This window comes from Neoarius graeffei, chromosome 6 (genome assembly GCF_027579695.1).
Source record: "Neoarius graeffei isolate fNeoGra1 chromosome 6, fNeoGra1.pri, whole genome shotgun sequence".
Classification (NCBI taxonomy): Eukaryota; Metazoa; Chordata; class Actinopteri; order Siluriformes; family Ariidae; genus Neoarius; species Neoarius graeffei.
The window spans coordinates 67,322,868-67,347,511 of NC_083574.1; the positions used below are offsets into that span (position 1 = coordinate 67,322,868).

Consider the following 24,644-nt stretch of genomic DNA (forward strand, 5'->3'; position numbering starts at 1 on the left):
TTTTAAACAGATGAGCATATTTAGACAAGATACCTTGTGCTGAACGAGACTCTAAGTCAAGGTAATACGCAGCAACAAATACAGTACACGTTTCGTCTGTTTCCAAGGTCGTACATTATCTACAACATCACGATGAAACTTCTTTCAGTGTAGAGCATTTGATTCAGACACAATACCTTCTGTTAAATGAGATAGGGACCGCAATTCACGGCAAGAAATACACATTTCGTCTGTTTCCATAGTTTGGCATTAGCCACAACACCACCACGCTAAAACTTCTTTGAACGCTATCTTCAGAGTTGAGCTCTGTTTCGTTATTATGTTCTCCACTGGAATCACTCTTGTAATCCACCATTTTATCTTCATGATATTTTGGTTCAAATTGGAATGGTAAAGCCATACTAAAATGTAAACTTAGATGTTCATACTAAAAACTCACTGAGGTGACTGAAGCTGTTGCGAGCTACCACTACACCACTCCATCGCATACTTGTACATATTTTAATAAAAATTACTTTTTCTAGAACACTATTTGGTCTCTGAAAATGAATGTTTGACTTTTGAAATCTCAAATACTTTTATTTAACATAAGTTTAAGAGTAAATCCGCCAGAGGATCCCTTTAAGAGACAGATTGTTGTTGCAATACCAGGTCACCAGTTGTTCCACCTCCTCTTTGTATGGTGTTTCATTGTCATTGCTGATGAGTCCCATTACTGTCATGTCATCAGCAAACTTGACAATGAGGTTGGATTTCGACTTGGGTAAGCAGCGTGAACAGCAGTGGGCTGAGCTTGCAGCCTTGGGGGCACCTGTGGTCAGCATGGTGATCCCTGATTTTCTGCTGCCCATGCGCACTGACTGCTGTCTTTGTCAGGAAGTCTAGAATCCAGTGGCGGAGTGGAGTATTGAGGTCCAGAAGAGAGTTTCCTAATCAGCTGCTGGAGGATGGTTATATTGAGCTGAATTTGATGAGCAGCATTCTAATGTATGTGTCCTTTGTGTCCAGATGGGATTAAACAGAGTGCAAGCTGTAGGAGATAGCTTTGTCAGTGAAACAGTTGGGGTGGTATGCAAATTGGAGGGGGTCTAGTAAAGTGGGCAGAGTGGAGTGAATGTGTCTCTTGACCAGACACATGAAGCACTTCATCATGATGGGAGTTAGGGCTACTGGGCGGTAATCATTAAGACACGTTATCATTGACTTCTTTGGCACTGGGATGATGATGGTCTTTTTGAAGCTCGCATGGACCACAGCCTGGCTCAGGGAGATGTTAAAGATGTCTGTGAGGACACCTGTCACCTGGTCAGCACAGTCCCTGAGCGCACACTCTGGTATGTTGTCCGGGCCTGCAGCTTTGCTTTGGTTGACTCTAGATGGTGTCCTCCTCACATCAGCTGGAACCAGGCAGAGCAACTACTGCTCAGGGGTGGGCATGGACTTGCATGCCCATGTATTGTTTAGAGCTTCAAACCATACATAGAAGTCATTTAAAGGGCATATCACGGGTAAATTCAGGAGCAAGATCAATGTAATTCTCCTATTTTATATTAAACTTTGGTCAAATATCTGTAACATTCTGCATTGTCTGCAATTTTTTTACCTTGCACAATACCAGAAAAATTCAATTGAAATCAAGCCATTTGAGGCGAATTGGTCCACCTCTGAAAAAACTTTGCATTTGAATTTCCAGGAAAACATTGATTTTCATGACGTCATCTGCGGGATGCCTCCCTCTGAATCCTACATCAGCGCTGGTTTGTTTATGAGAAAACGACCTAGTGGTTTTCTGCAAATTTCTTCAACGTTATCAAGTAATTATTAAAATGGTTAACAGATGTATCGTAGGAGGGTGTAGTAACACCAATCTTGATAGGACTAGTACTCATCGTTTTCCAAAAGACCAGACAATGAGGGAGAAATGGGAGTGTTTGGTCTACACAGGCTGTGCACTTAAACCGTGCAAAGCTCGCGTAGCCTGCTGGCGCTTCCCAGATAACGTCACGATTCTGGCTCCAGACTCCCTTGGGATTTTTCCAGATGCGTTTTATTTTATTTTTTTCTGCTGTAGACAGATGCCCTTGTGCAAAATTACCTTTCTTGATGAGTGTGTAAAGGGACATACTTTCATATAAAAAAAACCACAAAATTGGTCCAGAATATACTCTTTTTAGCATGTCTGGGAGATGGGTGTCACTGTGGAGTGATTTTTTTTTTATTATCATTTTGGGTGGTATGGGTGGCATGTAGAGTGATTTATTTTTATAATCTGTTCGTCCCTGGATGCCCTTCCACATGCATCTGGAGTCCTTAGTATCACAGAAGTGGTTGTTAATCATCAGTGCATATACATAGTTTTCACTGACGTCACGGCATTCTGGAGAACGCCCTCCAGCCGCCATCTTGTGGGGCAAACAAAACGAACCATCGCCATTACCGGCTACGTTATCTCGGACGAATTTATGAAGTTATATAGTCAGTTTTCTAAAATAAAGATCAATGTCGGCAAAATCAAGCAAACAGCAGTATATAGATACATTAGACGACATCTCACGACAACGGTATGCAGCCAAACTGGCCTTGATTGGGGGAATTGACCCCTACGAAGTGGACAAAGATGCATTTTCAAGTGACTATGCAGGGCTGCCAAAGCCTGCTCCAAAGCCTGAAACTGACTTCATCAAACTTTAAAGGCTGTCTGATGTATACAACTTTATATATTCTACAGCGCGCCTTTTGGCGGATGCCGCCTTTTTCACGGCTGAATCGCGCAGATCCGATGTTTTTTTTTAGGGGGGGCATTGGAGTGTCCGATTATAATTTCAAAGTAAATTCTGTATTAAAATGACTAAATAAGCAAATCCGTTACAGTCCATGAAACAGGAAGTATAAGGATGAAAAAAAAACGGTTTAAATCGGAAAGCTGCGCACATTTGCGCGATTTAAACTGTTTTTTTCTCATCCTTATACTTCCTGTTTCATGGACTGTAACGGATTTGCTTATTTAGTCATTTTAATACAGAATTTACTTTGAAATTATAATCTGACACTCCAACACCCCCCCTAAAAAAAAAAAAATCGGATCTGCGCGATTCAGCCGTGAAAAAGGCGGCATCCGCCAAAAGGCGCGCTGTTTGCATCCCTGGTTGATTAAACACAAATCAAATCATACAGAATAGACCTAAAATGTTTTCCAAAAACAAACTTAAACACAATTGATTGTTTATTTAAACAACTTACCACTTATAAAATGATCGGAGCAGACTTTGCTGTGTTTGGAAGGCTGATAATCCTTGCGGTTGATTCTCGCAAGCCATAGATTTATCCTTTGTATGCTGAGTTTCTTTGTTTGCTCGCCTTCGTACTCCCGTACAGTGGGAATTCCATAAAAGCTCCGCTTGACTTCATCATCTGACCTATTACGACAGCCATGAATACAACAAGTTTGCACCATTGCTAGCTTTAAATAAATGTAAATAATATATAAATGAATGTAACTCACGCGCTACAATGTGTGCTCAGTGACCCGTACAGTAAGCTTGACCCACAAGATGGCCGCCACTAGGGAATCCCAGACTCTGTGACGTCATGTGAAAACTATGTATTGGCGTCTTGCTTTCCTGATGGCCTTGGAAAGCTGAGCCCTTGCCTAGCCTGAGAGGCCCTTCCTCTTCCAACTTGAAGGCAGCATCTCTTGATCTGAGCAGGATATGGACCCCAGCGGTCAGCCATGACTTTTGGTTGGTGCATGTGATGATGGTCTTTATGGTAATGATATCCTTGATGCACTTCTGTATGTACCCAGTCACAGAGTCTGTATATTCATAAATTAGCTGTAAATTAGCTCATGTTTAAAGTCTGTAAATTTAAATTTACTGTAAAGCTGTTTTGCGACAATGTCTATTGTTAAAAGTTCTATACAAATAAACTTGACTGTTCTTCTAGGCAGATGTGCTGATCATAGGTGTCAAGTTCCCTAAACATTTTCCAGTCTGTGCTTTCAAAGCAGTCCTGTTGGGCTGAAGTGGCTCCTTTCAACCAGGCTCTGATGGTTCTTTGAACTGGCCTGGAGCATTTCAACAGTGGCCTATATGCTGGGAGAAGCAGGACACAGAGGTGAACCAAGTGACCCAAGGTGGGGGCAGGGGGATGGCTTTGTGTGAGTCAGAAATTTGTGTAAAATAAGTCTAGCATATTGTCTCCCCTTGTGGCAAAATTGACATGCTGGTAAAACTTTGGTGCTACAGTTTTCAGGTTTGCATTGTTGAAATCCCTGGCAACAAAGAAAAAGCCATCAGGGTGGGCCATTTGTTGCCCATTGATGGCATCATGGAGCTCACCCAGTGCTTCATTAACATGAGCACTGGGAGGGATGTATACAGCTATTACTATAACAGCGGCAAATTCCTGTGGTAGATAAAACGGCCAGCATTTCACCACTAAAAACTGCTAGCAGTGGTGAGTAATGGGTAGCAATTACTGAGATATTAACATGTCAGTCATTGTTGATATAAACATAGTCTGCCACTCTGGCCGTTACCGGAAGTCTCAGTGCTCCTATCCACGCGGAATGATGTTAGTCCCTGTAGCTGGATAGCTTTGTCGGGGACGTTGTTCTGCAGCCATGTTTCCATGAAGATAAGCACACAGCAGTTCCTTGCTTCAGACTGGGTCTTTAGTCAGAGTCTAAGGTGGTCCATTTTATTGTCAAGAGAGCCTAAATTAGCCAGTAGTACTGACGGGAGAGCTGGTCAGCTCGGGTCAGCTTTTAGCCTCCAGTGGACATCCGCTCGCCTGCCTCGCTTCTGGCTCCTCTCACGCCACTTGCAGTGCCCCCTTACCCAGATAGCTGAATCACGTGACGCTGTGTTGTGCCTTTGTCCGCGTAGTAGTCCTAGGCCACATAGCTTCTCTCTTCATGATTTCGATATTACAAAGTTCCTCTTTGAGCCCAAAACCATAAAGGTTTTACAGCTGTAATAATGCAAGAGACTGACTAAACTACAGTCTCTGACAGACATTGACACAAAAATTAGCATCACTGGCTAGAGTCATAGAAGCTGTTCCGTCCGTGCACGCTGGCATCTTAAGTTGTATTGTGCTGTGATATTGTGTTCTTTTGGTGGTCTCATTCAAGTCTTCTCGGCCACTGTCATTGTGTGTTTGTGTTATTTGTTGTATTGTTTAAATGTCTTAGCATATGTGTTAGTTTGGTCATAGTTGTCTGTAGAAATAGTCCTTTATATAAAGCTCTGTGGCTTTGCTGTTATTTGCTCACACTTCTGTCACTAAATTGTATCGATTTTTGCTCCCTAGCTTTTTCACAATCAACCTTTCCCTTAAGCCAGAACTGAAACTCTGTTTAACTGTGCATTAAGAAGAGTTTTGTTACAGTACACCTATTAAACTATTTTGATGGATGAGTAGTCCATTCAGGTTGTGTAATAATTCTGTGTTATCGTTTAAATCCCCCTTTGAGCTTAATTTTCCCTACAGCATTGGTAGAGAAAGCAGGCATACATTTGTACTGAATTAAGCCAAAACAGTGTTGCTTGAGTGTGTTTTTGCATGTTTTAAGTTTCGGTTCTGTAGATGGTCATAGTGTAACGAAACAGTTTTATTTCATAGAGACCAAAAGAGTTGTCTTGGCTCTCTCTCTCTAGGGTGTGTAATGAACCACAGATAGCCCTAAGCAAACTAAAAGTAAACTGCAGTAATTAACCTGTATCTGACAAGGTTATCAGTGACCGTGTAAAGTAAGGATAGATTTGGATGACTTCTGTCCTAAGAGAACCAGTTAAATGTCTACTAGGTATCAGATAATACAGTAGCACACTGTTCTTTCATTTGGCAAATAAGAATAGAAAAAGAAATTAAATAGTTGGAATATCATTTGCTAATTTCTAAATTGAGTCAGGAACAATAGCCTACTCTTCTCTCACCCATCATGTGACTCAAGAATAAGCTGTTACCCAATCCAAAATTTTCTTTTCAAGACATGCAAGCATTGTGACAAACCGTTTGTTAGACATTTTGATGCAATCCGTGTGGGACTCTAAAGCTGGGTTGTCTGACAGTCTCTTTCCCATTGATTGCTCTGTGGTGCCTCAGCCCATGTTTACATTAGACCGTATCAGCGGATCATCAGATTAACGTTTTTAAAACGATTAGTGTGCACACAGCAACACCAATACACGATTTACGTGCACACAGCAACACCAATACACGGATACGCTCGGCTCCGCAGGCATCCTGCGCTCCAAATCACTCCGCCCTGAACAGCGAGTGCCCTCTGGAGGGTGCGCACTCCGGCCCTGCGCAGCTCACAGAGCACGCGAGTGAAGTGCACAAGCTGTGATTCGGGACTGAGCCGCTGTGTGTGTGATCCCAGCGCATATCACTTACCACTTGCAAGTAGAAGGATGGCAAGCCTAAAGACAATCAGAACTACACAATGGGCAGTATTTGCATCAGTATTTTCATACTTTTTTACTCTTTAATGAAAGGTGATACAAGGCGGAAGTCCGCGCCGTTTTTCAGCAGTCGCGTCACATGACCAACGCCAGCGAATCAGGAAGGTGGATGTCACAGTGACGTTGTCCAATGACGACGCCAGCTAGAGCTCAGCACAGCGTATCCGTGTATCTCAATGTTTACACAGCACCGGAGCTGACACGATCTGGATTGAATACGTGGACCCTGGCGGATTCCCGTTTCCCGGCGTTTCCAGGCGGTTTAATGTAAACGGACAGTGCATCCGCGAAGAAAATGAGACAGATACGGTCTAATGTAAACTTGGCCTCACTCTCACGGTCCTTACTCTGACAGCCTTGCCATTTAAAAAAAAAGGGGTTCTCAGCAACTGGACACAAATTGTGCCAACTCGACTATACCCACTAGACACTAAAGTAAATTTTAACTAGTATCCAAGGTGCTCATTACGTGTTCAAGGACATGCAGATTAGGTAAAATAGCCAGCCACTGGGATTGTACAAGCCAGTGCATAAGGTTAAGGTTTTTTTTTTTAATTTGCTATTTCAATCATATTGTACAGTACAGCAGTTAAAACAAAACATTTCTTCAGGACCATAGTGCTACGTTAAACATCACAGGACTACAATCTACGATACAACAAAGTACAAGAGTGCAACACTGCAGACAATAAACGACACAAGCAACATAAATTGCAGACACAACATAATGTGCAGAGTTGAGTGTGCATATTGAGGTAAGATATGGAAGGGGAATAAATAAATGTAAACCTTGTGTGAGAAACATTGTAAAGCAATAGTGCATTATTGTCCACTGTGCAAAGATTGCAGTGTGAGTGGTGTGTTCAACAGTCCATGAGAATCAGTCCAGTCCCTCAGAGTTGAGGAGTCTGATGGCATGGGGTATTGAGGTAGTATATGAAAAAAGGAATAAATAAATGTAAACAGTGTGTGTGTGTGAGAGAGAGAGAGAGACATCGTAAACATTGTAAACATTGTAAGCAATGGTGCATTATTGTCCACTGTGCAAAGACTGCAGTGTGAATGGTGTGTTCAACAGTCTGTGAGAATCAGTCCAGTCCCTCAGAGTTGAGGAGTCTGATAATGTGGGAAGAAACTGTTAGAGTCTGGCTGTGAAGGCCCGAATGCTTCAGTACCTTTTTTCAGATGGCAGGAGGATGAAGAGATTGTGTGAGGGGGGTGTGGGGTCGGCTATGATACTGGTGGCTTTCCAGATGCAGCATGTAGTGTAAATGTCCGTGATGGAGGGAAGAGGGACTCTGATTATCTTCTCCGCTGTCCTCACTATTCGCTGGAGGGTCTTGCAATCCGAGACAGTGCAATTCCCAAATCAGACCATGATGCAGCTGCTCAGAATGCTCTCAATAGTCCCTCTGTAGAATATTGCAAGGATGGGTCATGGGAGATAGGTTTTCCTCAGCCTCCATAGGAAGTAGAGGCACTGCTGGGCTTTCTTGACTGTGGAGCTGGTGTTCAGGGACCAGGTGAAGTTCTCTGCCAGACGAACACCAAGGAATTTGGTTCTCTTGACATTCTTCATGAGTGAGCCATCAATGTACAGTGGAGAATGGTCACTCCATGTTCTTCTGAAGTCAACAACCATCTCTTTTGTTTTGTCCATGTTCAGAGACAGGTTGTTGACTCTGCACCAGTCCGATAGCTGTTTCACCTCCTCTCTATATGCTGACTCATTGTTCTTACTGATGAGACCCACCACAGTCGTGTCATCAGCAAACTTGATGCGATTCAAACTGTGAGTTACTGCACAGTCGTGAATCAGCAGAGTGAACAGCAGTGGACTGAGCACACAGCCCTGGGGGCCCCAGTGCTCAGTATGGTGGTGCTGGAACTTCTGCTCCCAATCTGGGGTGTTTAGGCCCAGCAGGCTCAGCTTTCCAATTAGTTGCTGAGGGATGATTGTGTTGAATGCTGAACTGAAGTCTATGAACAGCATTTGAACGTACATGTCCTCCTTATCCAGGTGACTAAAAGCCAAATGAAAGGTGGTGGCTATGGCATCATCTGTTGACTGGTTACGGTGATGCGTGAACTGCAGGGGGTGCAGTGAGGGAGGCAGCAGGATCGTTATGTACCTCATGATGAGCCTCTTGAAGCACTTCATAATGATGGGTGTGAGTGCAATGGGACAATAGTCACTGAGGCAGGACACTGAAGACTTCTTCAGCACAGGAATGATGGTAGTGGTCTTGAAGCACTTAGGAATGATGGCATTGCTCAGGGAGATGTTGAAGAAGTCAGTGAGAACATCTGCCAGATGGTCTGCACATCCTCTGAGCACTTTACTGGGGATGTTGTCTGGTCCAGTAGCCTTCTGTGGGTTGACTCTGTGTAGAGTTTTCCTTACATCGGCTGTGGTCAGACACAACACCTGGTTGTTGGGAGGAGGGATGATCTTCCTTGCTGCCATGCCATTCTGTGCCTTAAACCATGCATAGAAGCTGTTCAACACATCTGGAAGGGAGGCATCATTGTCACAGGCAGGTGGTGTTGCCCTGTAGTTTGTGATGGCCTGGATGCCCTGCCACATGTGCCGTGTATTGCCACTGTCTTCGAAGTAGCCGTGGATTCTCTGGGCATGTGTGCACTTTGCTGCTTTGATGGCCTGAGACAGTTCGGCCCTCGCTGCTCTTAGGGCCACTCTGTCACCTGCTCTGAAGGCAGCATCTTGGGTCCTCAGTAGTGCACACACCTCTGCAGTAATCCACAGCTTCTGGTTGGGGCAAGTGTTGATGGTCTTAGAGACTGTAACATCATCAATGCACTTGTTGATGTAGCTGGTCACTGATGTTGTGTACTCCTCTAAGTTAGTGCAGTCGCCATTGGTTGCAGCCTCCCTAAACATGTCCCAGTCAGTTCTCTCAAAACAGTCCTGGAGAGCAGAGATGGCTCCTTCTGGCCAGGTTTTCACCTGCCTTAGAACAGGTTTGGAGCATCTGATGAGCAGTCTGTATGCTGGAATTAGCATAATAGAGATGTGGTCTGAGCAGCCAAAGTGGGGGCAGGGCTCCGCCCGGTATGCACCAGGAATGTTTGTGGAAACAATATCCAGTGTGTTCACCCCTTTCATTGCGAAGTCCACATACAGATGAAATTTAGGGAGCACTGACCTAAGATTCACATGGTTGAAATCTCCAGCGACAATAAACAGTCCATCTGGGTGTGCATTCTGCAGTTCACTGATAGCACCGCACAAAGCGCTTCCTGAGCATTAGCACCAGGGGGAATGTAAACTCTGGTTATGAATGCAAAAGTGAATTCCCATGGTAAATAAAACAGTCTATATCTAACAGTCACAAACTCCCCTAATGATGAGCATTAATCAGAGACTAGCACTGAATTCCTGCACCATTCTGTGTTGATGTAAATACACAAGCCTCCTCCATGAGTCTTACCACACAGAGCTGCATCTCTCTTGGTTCAGAACGAAGCTAGCCCATCCAGCTTGAATGGTGGTGTCTGAAACTTGGTCGTTGAGCCATGTCTCCATGAAAATGAGGACACAGCAGTCTCTAAACTCATGCTGGGTACTCCGCTGGAATCGGATATAGTCTAGTTTATTTTCCAAAGAGCAGACATTGGAGAGTAGAATGGATGGGGGGGCAGCCGGCTAGGGTTAGCTGTTAGCCTAGCACGGACACCCCCATGCTTACCACATTTCTGCCTCCTCACACACCACTTCCGGTGACTCCTCTCTGTGTCACTGGCCTCAGGCAAACTGGAGGCCTGTTCCTTGCAGCAGGCCGAGGTCACCTAGCTTCTCTAGCAGATCATCTTTTATGATGTTTTTTGCATGGTGTCTGTATTGAAGGAGTGTCTGGCTATGGTAGAGATGAACACCAGTTGATCTGATGTCCATGTGCTGTACAGGGTCGCGCAGAGGAACAAAATGACACAAAAAAGCACCATTTTGGATTTGGAGAGGCTGCTGCGTGCTACAGCTACACCACCATCTTGGCTTGCATACTTGGTGCTGGTTCCAAGCCCAGATAGATTGGGGAGGGTTGCATCAGGAAGGGCATCCAGTGTAAAAACTATGCCAAATCAAATATGTGGAACAAATCTGCTGTGGTGACCCCGAATGGGAACAGTCAGAAGATGAAGATGATTATGATGATGATGATGATCATCATCATCATCATCCAAGGTGCTCATTACAAACCTTGCATTGAGACTCAATTGGTTGGGTGAAGCCATTCATTGGCTACATTTTCAAATTTGACCCAGCCAGCCTGTGCGTTGCAGTCATTAAATTTTGCGTGCAGTCCCTTTGTGCATACAGATCATCTTTAACTTGGCATTGTTGGGGTGAGGCTAAACCTCATATACTGTAGCTCTTTTTGTTTATTCCACTCACTCAACTAGGTTAAGCATCATCCAGTTTACTTAAATAATTTACAGTGGTGCTTGAAAGTTTGTGAACCCTTTAGAATTTTCTATATTTCTGCATAAATATGACCTAAAACATCATCAGATTTTCACACAAGTCCTAAAAGGAGATAGAGAACCCACTTAAACAAATGAGACAAAATTATTATACTTAGTCATTTATTTATTGAGGAAAATGAGCCAATATTACATATCTATGAGTGGCAAAAGTATGTGAACCTCTAGGATTAGCAGTTAATTTGAAGGTGAAATTAGAGTCAGGTGTTTTCAATCAATGGGATGACAATCAGGTGTGAGTGGGCACCCTGTTTTATTTAAAGAACAGGCATCTATCAAAGTCTGATCTTCACAACACATGTTTGTGGAAGTGTATAATGGCATGAACAAAGGAGATCTCTGAGGACCTCAGAAAAAGTGTTGTTGATGCTCATCAGGCTGGAAAAGGTTACAAAACCATCTCTAAAGAGTTTGGACTCCACCAATCCACAGTCAGACAGATTGTGTACAAATGGAGGAAATTCAAGACCATTGTTACCCTCCCCAGGAGTGGTCTACCAACAAAGATCACTCCAAGAGCAAGGCGTGTAATAGTCGGCGAGGTCACAAAGGACCCCAGAGTAACTTTTAAGCAACTGAAGGCCTCTCTTACATTGGCTAATGTTAATGTTCATGAGTCCACCATCAGGAGAACACTGAACAACAATGGTGTGCATGGCAGGGTTGCAAGGAGAAAGCCACTGCTCTCCAAAAAGAACATTGCTGCTCATCTGCAGTTTGCTAAAGATCATGTGGACAAGCCAGAAGGCTATTGGAAAAATGTTTTGTGGATGGATGAGACCAAAATAGAACTTTTTGGTTTAAATGAGAAGCGTTATGTTTGGAGAAAGGAAAATGCTGCATTCCAGCATAATAACCTTATCCAATCTGTGAAACATGGTGGTGGTAGTATCGTGGTTTGGGCCTGTTTTGCTGCATCTGGGCCAGGACAACTTGCCATCATTGATGGAACAATAAATTCTGAATTATACTAGTGAATTCTAAAGGAAAATGTCAGGACATCTGTCCATGAACTGAATCTCAAAAGAAGGTGGGTCATGCAGAAAGACAATGACCCTGAGGACACAAGTCGTTCTACCAAAGAATGGTTAAAGAAGAATAAAGTTAATGTTTTGGAATGACCAAGTCAAAGTCCTGACCTTAATCCAATCGAAATGTTGTGGAAGGACCTGAAGCAAGCAGTTCTTGTGAGGAAACCCACCAACATCCCAGAGTTGAAGCTGTTCTGTATAGAGGAATGGGCTAAAATTCCTCCAAGCCGGTGTGCAGGACTGATCAACAGTTACCAGAAATGTTTAGTTGCAGTTATTGCTGCACAAGGGGGTCACACCAGATACTGAAAGCAAAGGTTCACATACTTTTGCCACTCACAGATATGTAATATTGGATCATTTTCCTCAATAAATAAATGACCAAGTATAACATTTTTGTCTCATTCGTTTAACTGGGTTCTCTTTATCTACTTTTAGGACTTGTGTGAAAATCTGATGATGTTTTAGGTCATATTTATGCAGAAATATAGAAAATTCTAAAGGGTTCACAAACTTTCAAGCACCACTGTACATTCCAGCACACCTGATTTAAAAATATGTGAACAAAGAATTGCCAAAAGTCCTTGGTTCCCTTATACCCATCCCATTACAATATCAGAATTAGAAATACAGAGACAAAAAGCCCAGAAAAATGAAGAGTGATAGAGGAAAATGAAAAACCTCAAAGTCCCTTACTCATCTCCAAACTGATTCCATGAGCAGTTGGCAAACACTGCCAGGCAAAATCTTACAGAATGTCTCACTCAAACTGAAGCACTTCAATCTGAGGCCACGACAGAGCTCAGAAACAGGGACTGTCAGATAAAGGCTCTAGAAACTTACCTAGAAGAAACCCAGAAACAGGCAAATGATCTTTGTCAAAGACCAAGTGCAAAGTCTAACCACATGATATCAAGCATAAACAGTGGGTGTGCATAGGGGAAACGGACTTTGTTCTGATTCTCCTTTTACTAATATATGAGGTGAAATTTGAATTTGGAATGACTTGCAGGTTGGCAACGTCATCGCCACACCATAGTGCATGAGCACCCAGCCAAAGCTAACTATATGATGCCCAAGGGGCTTCCCATCAAAATGGACTGCCACAAAGGGTGTCCAAGATGCCTGGAGAAATAACTGCATGGGAGACATCAAAGAAGAAATCAACCTTCCAAAACAGGAGTTTCTACAAGATAACTCGATAAGGTGGCCCAAAACCTCAATGCCTTCACACCTAGCCCTTCAGATGACTGATATCCATGACTATCTACAGGAATTTGTCTTCCACCTAAAAGGCTGGACCATGCAACCACCCAAAGTAAAATCTTGGTAAATCCACCTCAAATCACTAGATTTCAGTAAATGTTCCAGCCTGACCATTCCAACTTTCCAAACAAGACCTTGTCAGTTTGGCATTGGCAATACTGTACATTCTGCATATAGAATGCCTGATCCAACAACTGCCTTTGTGAGATGATCAACATCTAGGTGTTGACAAACAGATGATGTTTTTCTAATAATTTAGAGATCTAAAATCAGATGATTTTTTAAAAATAAACGCCTGACATTGAAGACTTAAGCTTCCATTAGCATCAGTTTGCTATATTTGCTGTACACTGTGTGCTGTACATTATTGAGAGTTGGCCCCTGAGAAGTGTGGATGTGAAGCGCCTGGAGAGGAACAAGAGAGCAATGCTGAGATGGATGTGTAGCGTGAAGCCCGATGATGTGGTCAGCTCTGCTGTCTTCGTCAGAGACTTGGCCGAGTGGAGCTTGATGCCGACCTTTTGATATAAGTGCCTACAGTGGTTTGGCCACGTCCGTCGGAGCGCCTCTTGTATTGGAAGGGTCATGTCCCAGCAGGTGGATGGATCAAGGAAAAAGAGCTGCGCCTGCAAGACCTGGTGTGAGCTGGTCAACCAGGACCTCAAGAAGTGGTGCCTTATACCCAAAGATGCTTTAGACAGGGACTTCTGGAAGAAGGAATTACAGACTTGCTGTGCAGCGTCCAAGACACCGGTGGTGTTTGTGACGTTAAACCGGATAGTGAGTGAGTCCCTCTCAGCCTTTGAATGAAGGACACAGAAATTAAGTGCACAACCACCAACTCACATGTACCAATGCATTTGAAGAAGCAGCAGTGAGTGATACTGACTAACAAAAATAATAAAATTCTAATTCTCCATAACTGCTAGTTTAAATTAAAATCTGAACTCTTATAACAGCTAACGTGGCAGAACAAGTAAGCTATTTGTGCACAGAATACAGAAACCGCGACTCTGTGAAGTTGAGAGATCAGAATTTGATTTGCAGTCAGGTATTCTCTTATCTGTTTACTTGTCACATTATATTTAAGCCTACAATATTATACTTCATTGAGAATTATGCAGTATAGTATTAGCCAGACACCAATATACTGGGTCTGATACTGAAGGTCATGTTTTAAGCTAGTTTTCTTATTGTTTTGCTAACTAGTTTGGACAGCATGTGTTTTCTAATAAAATGCATTCTGGTATTCATTCTTGTCTGGCCATTGCATATACTGGCAAGAAACAACAAATGTCCAGGTGCACCAACTGATCATGTCTTCTAACAGTCTGAGAGTAGTCTGAAACTGATTAATCTTTTAAATAATAATTACAATAATACATTTTAATAAATGCCAACTGTTCTAAGTTGTAAACCAAATATGTGGTTTGTAATACGATTCCATTTTATATTCTTCTACTATAGTTTGACAGGTTATGCTGCTGTTAGCACATTTATGCATGAATTATAAAATGAACATTATAACCAGCAACCACAAAATGGTCACACAACATAATCCAACCAAGCAAGCATCTATGTCCAAGTAAACCACTACTTTTCACCACTGACAGGCTCATAATGTTATTGAAAGTGTCTGACAACATGGAAAGAATCCCTACAGAGATGCACCTGTGTCTGTTTACTTCAATAACCGTTTGGTAGTAGTTTTGGCACTGTGGGTAGGTGCTAAGTCCTGCTGGAAAAGGAAATCAGGATCTCCAAAAAGTTCATCAACAGATGGAAGCATGAAGTGCTCTAAAATCTCCTGGTAGATGGCTGTGTTGACTTTGGACTTGATAAAATACAGTGGACCAACACCAGCAGATGACTTGGCACCCCAAATCATCACAGGCTGTGGAAACTTCACACTGGGCTTCAAACACCTTGGATTCTGTGCCTCTCCACTCTTCCTCCAGACTCCAGAACCGTGATTTCCAAATTCAATGCAAAATGTACTTTCATCTGAAAAGAGGACTTTGGACCACTGAGCAACAGTCCAATTCTTTCTCTCCTTAGCCCAGATAAGACACTTCTGACATTGTCTTTGGCTCAGGAGTAGCTTGATATTAGGAATGCGAAAGTTGTATCCCCTTTCTTGAAGATGTCTGTTCGTGATGGGTCTTGATACACTGACACCAGCCTCAGTCCACTCCTTGTGAAGCTCTCCCAAGTTCTTGAATCAACTTTTCTTGACAATCCTCTCAAGACTGCGGCCATCCCTGTTGCTTGTGCACCTTTTCCAGCCACCCTTTTCAGCAATGACCTTTTGTGGCTTACCCTCCTTGTGGAGGGCATCAGTTAGTGCGTTTACATGCACATAGAGATAATCGAATTTCTGCCGTTGCTCGACTGAAATCGAAGTTCAAAATGCCATGTATACACCTTAATTCGGCTGAAATTGAACCGAACTTGATTTCTCGGAATCGAGCTACACGACCTAGATTATGCGATTTCTGCCGAGCTACTTAGTGCATGTATACCCTATTGAGCTACGTATTCGAGCTACTTACTTCAGCACTGCCCCTTCCAGAAGTGACGAGTGACGAGACCACAAGGGAAACACAACAGCCTCGGTCGGCATGACAACGGATCATGACAACGGCATGAATCTTTTCTTTTTGTGGCATTGTTTGCACTGTTAAAATTTAGCTCACTTACTGTATCACCAAATACATCTGTACAGCTGTTGCATAGCTGTGAATTGTGTACATAAACAAGTCATTGTATTTGTGTGTGTGTGTGTGTATATACACACAAATATATGTCCAACATCTGAAGAATGTCAGTAAAAACAAAACAATTGAACTTTTTGTGTTTATTAAGACATAAGTTAAATTGTAAGCAAAAAATATATATATTTTTTGTAAGCAAAAAATGGACTTTAGAAAAATATTATTGTGCAAAATAAGTTGTCTTACAAAACAGTGGTCTGCGCCGGACAGTTTGTAGCCATACAGTCTGTTAGAGCAAGCCTAACAGCTTGAACACGGAACTGCCAGTGTTGCCAGATTGGGGGGTTTTAAGTGCATTTTAGCGGATTTGAACATGTTTTGGGCTGGAATACGTCAGCAGTATCTGGCAACACTATAGCTCTTCATGATGACAACCGGAAGCATACCAACACGATGGGGCGTGTAGCGCCACGTGTGGCTCGGGTGCACAATGCACCTTGCACAATAGCCCGATTTCACTTGTGCATGTAGGATTGGATTTCTCTGGCACCCCTGCTGGGACCCTTTGCTCGATTACCGACAGTAGCTCGATTTGGACGTGCATGTAAACGTACTGAGTGATCATCTTCTGGACAACAGTCAAGCCAGCAGTCTTCCCCATGATTGTGGTTGTGTGCACTGAACTAGACAGAGAGATACACTGTGTTCATACTGTTTTACTCAAACTCGAAATGAAATATTCTAATATTTTGAGATTTTTATGTTTTTGTACTGTATGCCATACTGATGAAAATTAAAATAGAAAAATGCTTGAAACATTTTAGTTTATGTGTAATGAGTCTATAATATATAACATTTTCACTTTCTTAAATAACTGATGGAAAATATTGAACTTTTTCACAATATTCAAATTTTTTGAGATGCACTTGTGTGTGTGTATATATATATAATGTGTGTGTGTGTGTGTGCGCATATATTTTTTACGATATAGAATTGGTAATTTTATATTTTTTAATGTTTTGTCTTGTATTAAGGAATTGACAACGTAATAGATTGTAATAATGGTATTACTACAACTACAATTGTCCTTAGTGAGTAGTAGGATGAAATGTGCTTGTGAAAATGGATAGACGTACTTGTGGGACTGATGCATTTTTGGGACATATGTGCTTGTGGGACTGGACTAAAAATATTAATTTTTGTGAAGGAACACAACTCATCTTGGGATTAAGAAAGAAAGAAACCTTTATTCGTCACATGCACACTTCAAACACAGCAAAATTCATCCTCTGCATTTAACCCATCTGAAGCAGTGAACACATGCACACACTCAGAGCAGTGGGCAGCCACACCAGAGCACCCGGGGAGCAGTCAGGGGTCAGGTACCTTGCTCAAGGGCACCTCAGCCCAAGGCCGCCCCACATCAACCTAACTGCATGTCTTTTGGATTGTGGGGGAAACCAGAGCACCCGGTGGAAACCCACGCAGACACGGGGAGAACATGCAAACTCCACACAGAAAGGCCCTCGCCGGCCGCTGGCTTTGAACCCGGAACCTTCTTGCTGTGAGGCGACCGTGCTAACCACTACACCACCGTGCCACCCAAAAAAACCCTACTGTATCCCATTACATCTGTTCAATATTTAAAAACCTAATGTAAATATTGAACAGATGTAATGGGATTGAAGGTTGCATATAATAACCCAATATAGGCTCCAGCTTGCCTGCGACCCTGTAGAACAGGATAAAGTGGCTAGAGATAATGAGATGAGATAATAATAAATGGTACATTTTACCTTAGCAGTTGAAACAATTGTAAAATGTTTCCATAGAGATGAATATCTTTTTGCTGTTGGCTCCAGCTTAAGGCTATCACAAATAAGATCAACGTTACAAACTCTGCAATATATTTAAATGCATAAATGAGCAACAATACCTGTGAAAAACACCCATAAAACAGATTGTGCGAAAATAGTTTTTATACGAAATAAATTTGTATTTCTTTGCTGTTTAAATATAGTTTTATTACTTTTAGTTTATTTTGCATCCAGGTTTGTGGTTGTAGAGTAATTATAATAATTAAAAACAAACAAACAAAAACCCTGTCAGAGTCTCAATTTACAATGCACCAGCCTACAAACTAACAACACATGAATTGCAGCACTTCACGTCCATATATCTGGTACTTGACACTGTGGACAAACCACCAGTGTTGCTCTTGTTCTGCGAGGTATGGTTTGTCATCAGACATGTGGTTTTCTGCAACTTGATACATGTCCCAAAGCAGGGTTTCATTTGGCACACCCTCTAATACTTGACACGTTCTTCGAAGCCTTGGATTCATCTGGCCATCATTCGGGCCCATGTTTTTTAAAAAAATCCTGGAATTTTCTTTTAAATGTTGTTAATAGGCATAGTAACGTGGTTTGAAGATGACATTTGGAAATATATATGTATCTATAGTATGGTATGCATCTTCTTAATGGCTTCTAATGATGATGTATTAGTTGTTGGAATTCAAATGACGCCTATCAATATTTCCTCAACCTCCAAAACACATCAGTGTAACAAGAAGCCTCAACATAGCTGAACTGAGGAAACTTCGGCGACAGTTCATCAGTTACACCAAGATGCACCCAACAGAGAACATTGGACAGATAGCCAATATGTTTGTGCAGTACCTCAACAAAAGTGTACACCAGTAAAAAGAGTTGTTGCCAGTAAATTTAACAGCACCTTTTAGGTCTTTTTTTCTTCTTCAATGTTTCAAGAGTTTTAATTATTCATTGTTTTGTTTAACATGATATAGATTATGAATTTACTTTAAAAAGTAGATATATTTTTAGAGAACTTAGCTTGTTACAAATAAATATGTATTTTATTTTTGCTTATACACACACCGACTCTTGAATGATGGTGACTTTTTCCATAGTTCTTCAGTCACAATTCTTGGAATCTAAGACTCTTGTTTTGGACATCACTATAACATTACATTACCTGGCATTTAGCAGACACTCTTATCCAGAGCGATGTACAAGTGCAAAAGTCAGCTGAACTTCTAGACAAGAAAGTTCTAGTGCTAACCAAGCAAGTAACAGAATAACACTTAGTGTAATATTCTGTTGAAATACCAACACTCAGAAAACATCTAAGGAAAACCATACAACTGAGTTGACAAAGTACAACTACATAGAGAAAAATAAAACTCCGATGCTAACCCCAGGCTATACAGTACACAACCTGGGTTGGCCAAGACTGATATGCAGTTACACAGTGGGCAGAGAAGCAGGGGGGAGGTGCAGCCTGAAGAGGTGAGTCTTCAGTCTGTGCTTGAAGGTGGTCAGGGAGTCAGCAGTTCTGATATCAATGGGAAGGTCATTCCACCAACGGGGAGCCAGGAGAGACAGCAGTCTTGAGCGAGCTGGACAGGAGCAGAAAGGAGGAGGGGCCAGGTGACCGATAGCAGCAGAACACAAGGATCTGGCTGGTGTGTAGGGATCAGACTCTGGAGGTATGCTGGCCCTAACCCCTGGCCCCTCCTCCTCTCTGTTCCTGCCCAGCCTGCTCAAGACTGCTATATCTCCTGGCTCCCCGTTGGTGGAATGACCTTCCCATTGAGGTCAGAACTGCCGACTCCCTGACCACCTTCAAGCGCAGACTGAAGACCCACCTCTTTAGGCTGCACCTCTCCCCTGCTTCCCTGCCCACTGTGTAACCACGCATCGGTTTTGACCAACCCAGGCTGTGTATTGTATGGCCTGGGGTTAGCATTGGAGTTTTATTTTCTCTATTTAGTTGTACTTTATCAGCTCATTTGTCCTTGGCTGTTTGCAGAGTGTTGGTACTTCAACAGAATATTACACTGTGTTATTCTGTCACTTGTTTAGTTGGCACTAGAACTTTCTTATCTAGAAGTTCAGCACTTCTTGTACCTGACTTTTTCACTTGTACGTTGCTCTGGATAAGAGCTTCTGCTAAATGCCAGGTAATGTAATGGTAATAGGGCTATCCAAGTTCCAATTTTATGTCCAAAGCAAGAGTCTTAGATTCCAAGAATTGTGACTGAAAGACTTGTACTAATATTGGGATTTATTAAGAGTATAAATACAATAGTAAACAGTTATTCCATGCTGTTGTATTGTTCCAGTTGTCTCCCATATACTTTTGTTTAAATGTTTGTCCTTTACATCAATAAGCAATCACATTAGGTCAATGTGTTGATCTCAGTTTGCTTGATTGTATTAGTCATTTTTCTCAGATTGCACTTTTCAGAATAAAATTTCCATATATAATATCCTTTTATGCATATTGTGTCATTGCACAGTGAATATTGCTGTACATTTTATATTTAGAAACTATATAGTCTGAACACTATTTCACAGAAACAAGCCTATACAGCATGATTCTATCGGTCTTTTGTGAGGATGTAACGATTATGGTACATAGAGGCTTTGCACTGTCGTGTGACCCCCCCCAGTAATTATGCTGCCATCGCAGCTTCATTCAGATGAATTAGTTGTTACTGATTGGTATGGGAAGGTTTTGCTGCATTTTTGGATGTGCAAATCATTCTGGACAAAAGAGACATCAGATTTTTTTTAATTCACCAAAAGTAATTCTAAACATGGAATGGAAAAATGGCTCACAAACATACAAAGTGCAGCAAAGTTCTCATTCTTATACAGAGAGATGAGCATAAGAGACAAAGTACAGCGAGGTGCTCATTCTTACACAATGAAGTGAATGAGCATAAAGCTACAATCGCACTACAGCTTGCGATGCTTTATCAATGAAAATTAGATGTTTGGTGATGATGCATGGTGATATACAAGCGAGCTAAAAGTTGTGGTCACACAGCAGGCAAACACTTGACTGTCATGCCTTCGCACGCTCGAGCAGGCACACTCGCTCACAGGACCCAGTCGTTATGGGAAACATCTGATGCTGATTTGAGCGCAATCAGCATGTGCCTCTAAGGCCCTGTCCACACGGCAATGGATTCAGGTGAATCCGATACAATTGTTTATCGTTTCGGCCTGGCGTCCACATGGCACCTGCGTTTTGGGTGCCCCAAAACGCAATCTTTTGAGAACGGGTTCCAGAGTGGAAAGATCTGGCAACGTTGCCATTGTGAAGTCGTCTGGATGAGTAGAACGGATTTGTTTACGATGACGTCACAACCACATGACTGTGAGCGCTTCACGCCGAGTAGAAGTGTAACGAACTCGATGCGAGTTGTCAACAAATCCTATAACTTGGTTCATGAAACGCGCTTACAAAATATTTTCACTGTGAATATTTATTGTGTAATGGTGCAGAGAGAGAGAGAGAATAACCCTTAGGGCAGAGTCAATCCCGCCAGCAAAAATAGGGAAAAAAAAGGAGTGATCTCACCTCTTCAGATGTTGGTTTAAGTCCTACAATACATTCCTCAAAAAGGGCGTAGAAGAACAAATTAATCCATCAACGTGTAGCATTCAATTTATTCCGGACCATTAAAGACGCCGCCTTCCGCGTAGAATCATACGTCATCCTCGCCGCCTTATTGGATGGGTCAAAGCGGAGAATAAAGATGCCTCATTCATGTGCTGCGTTTAACTGTACCAACAGGTTTACCGTCCAAACGAAATCACATGGGATTACCTTTCACAGGTGAGACTGGAAAAATACTTTTCATTGTATTTGGTCATTATAATGTAATTTTATGAACAGATTTTTCTGACTTTGTGGCTAATATGAAGTCTCGCACATAATAGTTTATGCGCGTGCGTCCTTACTTCTATTGTTCTGGTGTCTCCGAAGGGACCGTCTTACAGCGCCCCTAGATGTGTGGCATGTGTATTGCATCATTTTCAGCAAGCGTTGCGTTGCCATATGGACCTGATATTTTACTGATCGTTGCCCATTTGGACGTGATATTTTTTTAAATAACATCTTGTTGCCGTTGTCGTGTGGATGTAGCCTAAGCATAGCGAGGCTTTGCGAAGCATTAACATTATCACGGTCACATTTGTTTCTAGCCATGTTTATGACTCTGCTTTCAGTTTCGTTTGTGTTTTGTTTTTGTAAATAACACACCTGCTAATAAACGCTCTTCCTGCACATATATCCATCTACTGCCGCATACCTGACTGAATGCTTCACAAAGTCTCTGTGAAAACAGCATCCTTATGTGTGCATGCTGATTGTGCTCAAATCAATATTGGGTGTTTCCCATAACAGCTGGGCCCCAAGTGCATGCACAACATGCCCCAAAGGATCCCTGAATGTAAATACACTTTAAGTCTCGGCGAAGGTTAGGCTAGGCCAAGCCACTGTGATGATGTTCATGTTCACTTCACTGTATGAGAATGAGCATCTTGCTGCAGTTCTGGAATTATTATTATTATTATTATTATTATTTTAGGCGGCACGGTGGTGTAGTGGTTAGCGCTGTCGCCTCACAGCAAGAAGGTCCGGGTTCGAGCCCCGTGGCCAGCGAGGGCCTTTCTGTGTGGAGTTTGCATGTTGTCCGCGTGGGTTTCCTCTGGGTGCTCCGGTTTCCCCCACAGTCCAAAGACATGCAGGTTAGGTTAACTGGTGACTCTAAATTGACCGTAGGTGTGAATGTGAGTGTGAATGGTTGTCTGTGTCTATGTGTCAGCCCTGTGATGACCTGATGACTTGTTCAGGGTGTACCCCGCCTTTCGCCCGTAGTCAGCTGGGATAGGCTCCAGCTTGCCTGCGACCCTGTAGAACAGGATAAAGCGGCTACAGATAATGAGATGAGATTATTATTTTAATTCTTACCATCATGGAAATAAAGTGAGCATACCATAGGGTTTTTGACCTCTCCATTCGAGACAGAGTCCTGCTGAATGTTTACAAGCCATTTTTCCCTTCTACATTTAGAAACCTCTGTAGTTTTTTCCTCCTGATGCTGAATTACTTTTGGTAAATTAAAAAAAAATCTGATGCTTTTGTTTTGTTCAGAACGATTTGCACATCCAGCAACACACCAAAAGCTTCCTATACCAATCAATAACAATGATCTCTTCTGAATGAAGCCCTACAAGCATGCCTCATGTCATGGTGGCATAGTTACTGTTGCAATGGGGGTCACGTGACTGTGCAAAGCCTCTATTGTATTGTTCAGTACATTCATCTCATCTCATTATCTCTAGCCGCTTTATCCTGTTCTACAGGGTCGCAGGCAAGCTGGAGCCTATCCCAGCTGACTACGGGTGAAAGGCGGGGTACACCCTGGACAAGTTGCCAGGTCATCACAGGGCTGACACATAGACACAGACAACCATTCACACTCACATTCACACCTACGGTCAATTTAGAATCACCAGTTAACCTAACCTACATGTCTTTGGACTGTGGGGGAAACCGGAGCACCCGGAGGAAACCCACGCGGACTCGGGGAGAACATGCAAACTCCACACAGAAAGGCCCACGGGGCTCGAACCCAGACCTTCTTGCTGTGAGGCGACAGCGCTAACCACTACACCACCGTGCCGCCATTGTTCAGTACATTCAGTGACTGCATAATAAAGTAAGCTGTTTGTCATAAATTACTGCTTATATTTTGTGAAGTGTTAACATTTAAACGCAATCCAGCCTTCACTACTCTGAAAAAGTAATTTCCTTTTTTTTTTTAAATCACAAATCAGGATAAGAGCCTACAAGCGTTTTAAAAATATGCTCTTTCTAATCATATTGCTAGATAAACAGCTATGATGATAGTTTGTGGAAACAACAGTGGATATGGTCAGCAGCAAGCAAGAACTGGGGAGTTCCTCCAAATATTAAATGGTCTGGTGTTTACTTTGGCTTTCCTGTAGGTTTCAGAGTTGACGACCAGTGAGTGTGAGGCTGAAATGTGTGCCAAAGCTGACCAATACAGTGATGTGGAAAAAATAAGTACATCCCATGGAACTTGTAGACTTTTCTCAACATAATGTAGACTTTTCTCCATCTGTGAACCAATTGCATTGCTGGTTAACTCATACCTCAACTCTGGTATTGTTCCCACTGCCCTCAAAATGGTTGCAGTTACCTCCATTTTAAAGAAGCCTGATTTAGATCCAGTCTCTCTGTCTAAGTATTGACCGATCTCCAACATCCCCTTTTTAGCAAAAATACTGGAAAGAGTGGTTGCTTCACAACTTCACTCCTTTCTCACTGAAAACAATCCGTATGAGCCCATTCAATCTGGTTTCCGCACACATCACAACACAGAGACTGCTGTCCTGTGAGTGGTAAATGACCTCCTCCTGTCTGCTGATAGTGGTTCACTTAACATTCTCATTCTCCTTGACTTAAGTGCTGCATTTGACACCGTCAATTTTGACACACTCATCTCCCATCTATCAGCTATTGGTATCACAGACTTCACCATCCACTGGTTTCAGTCTGACCTCACCAACAGATGACCGTTTGTCACATGTGCTCTGGCCAGATGAATCAAAGATAAAGTTGTTTAGCTACAGTAAGAGGACACGTGTGGCGCAGACCAAAGTCGTTTTTTTTCAGGAGAAGAACCTCATACAAACTGTGAAGCATGGTGGTAGAAATGTTACGGTTTGGGGTTGCTTCGCTGCTTCAGGGACTGGGAAGCATTGATTCAACTATGAATTGTGAATTATATCAAAGAATGCTTGAAGATAATG

At 42.4% G+C, this 24,644-nt stretch overlaps 1 protein-coding gene across 1 annotated transcript in view; it reads left to right on the forward strand.

The window, feature by feature from the left end:
* Nucleotides 1-19,039, forward strand: part of kti12 (KTI12 chromatin associated homolog) — a 112,422-nt gene extending 93,383 nt beyond the window's left edge. Inside the window, exon 9 of the mRNA XM_060922985.1 lies at nt 18,546-19,039. Within this exon, the coding sequence (XP_060778968.1) occupies nt 18,546-18,692 (147 nt within the window). The 3' untranslated portion in view covers nt 18,693-19,039. The remainder of the gene's footprint in view (nt 1-18,545) is intronic.
* The last annotated feature ends 5,605 nt before the right edge of the window (nt 19,040-24,644 follow it).